Source organism: Triticum urartu, chromosome 4A (genome assembly GCF_056163025.1).
Source record: "Triticum urartu cultivar PI428250 chromosome 4A, HENAU_Tu73, whole genome shotgun sequence".
In the NCBI taxonomy this organism is placed as follows: Eukaryota; Viridiplantae; Streptophyta; class Magnoliopsida; order Poales; family Poaceae; genus Triticum; species Triticum urartu.
In genome coordinates, this window is record NC_141876.1 from 615,683,438 (window position 1) to 615,687,153 (window position 3,716).

At 41.9% G+C, this 3,716-nt stretch overlaps 1 protein-coding gene across 1 annotated transcript; it reads right to left on the reverse strand.

Annotated features, from left to right (window-relative positions):
• Positions 1–2,765: 2,765 nt before the first annotated feature.
• LOC147977391 (uncharacterized) lies at positions 2,766–3,356 on the reverse strand. The gene has a single exon (XM_087521152.1). The coding sequence runs from the start codon at positions 3,354–3,356 to the stop codon at positions 2,766–2,768; it is 591 nt and encodes a 196-aa protein (XP_087377278.1).
• Between the last annotated feature and the right edge of the window lie 360 nt (positions 3,357–3,716).

Here is a 3,716-nt window from a genome sequence, read left to right on the forward strand (position 1 = left end):
TTCGGAGTAGCATTTTGTTTGGCAATAGCTTGGCGTGTTCTGCTTCGAGTCACGGGCGCATCATCATCGGAAGAATCAGGTACATTTCCTTCAACTGGCTTGACGCTCCCAATGGCCATTTGACGAATAGCATCTGAAATCGGTGGTTCATCTATCACATTAGGCGGGTGGTCCTTTTGGGAGCCGTTAGATTCATCAAACCGCACATTTACCGTTTCCATAACTTTCCCATGGTGAGAGTTATAGACACGATAAGTATGCGAGTCCCAGCCATAACCAAGAAGAAAACATTCATGTGCCTTAGGTGCAAACTTGGAATTATGATTCATGTCACGAATGTAACAGGGTGCACCAAAAACACATAAATAAGAAACATTTGGTTTATTGCCAGTGATAAGCTCATATGAAGTTTTATTAAGGAATTTGTGATAAACACGATTGATAACAAGATAGGCAATGTTAATAGCATCAGCCCATAAGCGAATAGGAGTTTTATACTCACTGAGCATTGTTCTAGCCATCTCGATGAGAGTTCTATTCTTTTGCTCGACCACTCCATTCTGTTGGGGAGTGTATGCGGCTGAGAACTCATGAGTAATACCATTTTCGTCGAGAAAATCTTCGATGTGAGTATTTTTGAACTCACTGCCATTGTCACTTCTGACATGCTTAATTAGCACATCATATTCATCCTGGGCCTTCTTGGCGAATCTTTTGAAGATTTCTTGGGTGCAGGTTTTGTCTTCGAGAAAAAATACCCAAGTATAACTAGAAAAATCATCAACAATAACCAGACCATAATGCTGCCACCGAAGCTTGCATAGTTTTGAGGTCCGAATAAGTCCATATGAAGAATTTCCAGAGGTCTTGTAGTGGTCATGACAGTCTTTGATGAATGATGCTTCTTGGCCAATTTACCAGCCTCACATGCAGGACAAAGACGATCCTTGTCGAATTTTACATTAGGAATACCACGGAGATGGTTTTTCTTCACTAGAGTCTGCAAATTTCTCATACCTGTATGACTAAGCCTTTGGTGCCACAACCAACCTTTGGTTGCTTTTGCAAGCAAACAAGTTCGAACTGAGGGACCTTTAGAGAAATCCATAATATATAAATCACCTTTCTAATTCCCTCGAAGATGAAGGAATTGTTAGAGGCCATAAAGACAATGCATTTGGATATTGAGAATAGAACTAGCATGCCTAGATCACATAGCTTGCCAACTGACATAAGATTGAATCCAAGAGACTGAACAAGTAAAACATCATCAATGCTTTTGTCCTTGGCATATCAATTTTACCTAAGCCAATTACCTTTCCCTTGTTGTTGTCGCCAAAAGTAATATACTTTAGAGATGAAGTGGTTAAGTTGGGATCGACAAACAACGAATTGTCTCCGGTCATATGACTAGTCCATCCACTATCCATTATCCATTCGGTACACTAGGAGACATAGTCCTGTAGAAGAATTAGGCTTTCTTAACCACCCACAGCTTTGCAGGTGGCTTTGGAACAAATGAGCGAGCAGGATATGATTTCTTTCGATAACATAATTATAACTCGAAGCAGTGCGAGCATAATTGTAAGGATAGGCATTGAAATTCTTTCCAGGTGAATGAGTATAGTGGTTGAATGAGGTATGCATGTACTCATTCTGTCGAGCATTTTCAGCCTGCATGGTTAATAAAGGAGAGATAGGCAATGCATTGATAGTTTTCCTGGGCACCCAGATAGCCCTTTGGGGGGGCATTTCTGTTATTTGGTCCAACATAGCGAGCAACAATCTCGCCACGTTGGTTTTTGAACAGCTTATAGTTGTCCAGAGAATCATCATAAGAGTATTCAGGAATAGGAGAGTCATATCCCGAAAGCAAAGCTGGATCGAGCATTTTGCTCTTGGCTGGCACCCACACAGTGCGAGGATACTGATCAGGTTCCCAGTAGGTGCCATTTTCATTCAGTTTCCTTTCGAAACCGATACCTGTTTTCCTGGGATTTTTGTGAAGAATGGATTTGTTCAAAACATCACATAGGGTTTGATGCCCTTTGAAGATTTGAACATTCCTATCTGAATAAGATCCTTCAACCTAGCATTCTCATCAGACACAGAATCATTTTCCTCGGCAGAGGGGTTAGCATTCAAAGAAGATTCAGCATTACTACGTTCAAGGCATTTTAAGCAAGCTAGAACAAACACTTCAGATTTCTCTTTGAGTTGTTGGGTGAGAAGAGAATTTTCTCTGATCAAATCCTCATGACCCTCTCTCAGCGACTCGAGTTCTTGTTTCCTTTTCAGGTAATCATAAGTCAATCTCTCGTGGTCAGCCGAGAGAAAATCATGACGATTTGAAAGTTCATCCATTCGTGACTTGAGAGTGGAATACTCTTCGGTCAACGACTGATTTTTCCCTATCTACTCAACCAACAACCATTCAGATTTCCGGAGGGTTTTCTCAATTTTCTCAAGAGAGTTTTGTTGTATATTGGCAATTTTGATCAGTTTAGCATGGTCATCCTCATTCAAAGAATATTGATCACTAGTGTGAACCTTATAATGTTTGGAGGATACCTTTTCTTTTGAAGCTTTGGCCATGAAGCAGAAGGCACGAGATTTGTCGTCGCTTGAATGTTTGTCGAAGAAGTTTGATGCAGGGGAGGAGGGACATGCTATGCCAGCCATGCCGGAGTTGGAATCTTCATCGGATTCATCAACTTCTTCGGAGTCAGATGACTCTTCTTCATCTGAATCCATTTCCTTGCCGATTACGCCTTGGCCTTGCGAGAGGTATTCTTGCGGTTGGAGGAGGACTTGGAAGGGTTCCTTGAGGAAGATCTAGACGAAGACTTGGAGGTGGAGCTGTCCTTCTTCTTGAAGAACTTCTTCGTTTTCTTCTCATCACCGGAGTCGTAGGTCTTGCTCTTGCTTTTGCCTCGATAGTTGCCTGTATCATATCTTCCACTAGCATGGATTTCAGCTTCCCAGAGAGGGCAGTACGAAATGAAATGTCCCGGCTTTTTGCACTTGAAGCAGGTGTAATCTCCAGTAGGTTTTGATGAAGATTTTGAACTACCAGATTTGCTTGAGCCTTTCTTCTGGAACTGGTTCTTCCTGTGAAGATGCTGGAATCTTTTCGTGATTAGTGTGAGATCTTTAATGATCCTCTCTGGGTCATCTGAATCTTCTTCAGCATTTCCTTCGGAGGAAGAATCAGCCACAGCCTTGAGAGCATGGCTTTTGCGATGACTTGAACCATAGAGATCTCTCTTCTCTTCTTCTTGTTCCTCATGGGTGTTCAGCGTTTCCATGGTATCAGAAGAGTCGAGAACTTTGAAATCAGCTCGTTCCCTGGTCATCAGAACTAGAGTGTCGAATGAACTGTCAAGAGATCGGAGCAGTTTCTTCACAACTTCATGGTCAGTGATGTCTTTGGCACTGAGACCTTGTAGCTCATTTGCGATGTCACTCGGACGATTGAAAGTTTGCTGACAGCTTTCATTTCCAATTAAACTTTGCTCGAGAATGAACTGTCAAGAGTATCAATGCAAGCTTCTTTCTGAGTTGAAACACCCTCATTTATGTTCTTGAGAATGTCCCACAATTCCTTCGTAGTTTCACACTGACGATAGCGAAGAAATTGAGCACAGGAGAGATGGCCAACTATTTCATCTTTAGCTTGAGCGTCCATCTGAATGAGTTTCTTCTCGAGATCAGTG

Excerpts from the sequence above, each read along its gene's own strand:
- LOC147977391 (XM_087521152.1), bottom strand. The coding sequence starts at position 3,356 with ATGACCAGGGAACGAGCTGATTTCAAAGTTCTCGACTCTTCTGATACC.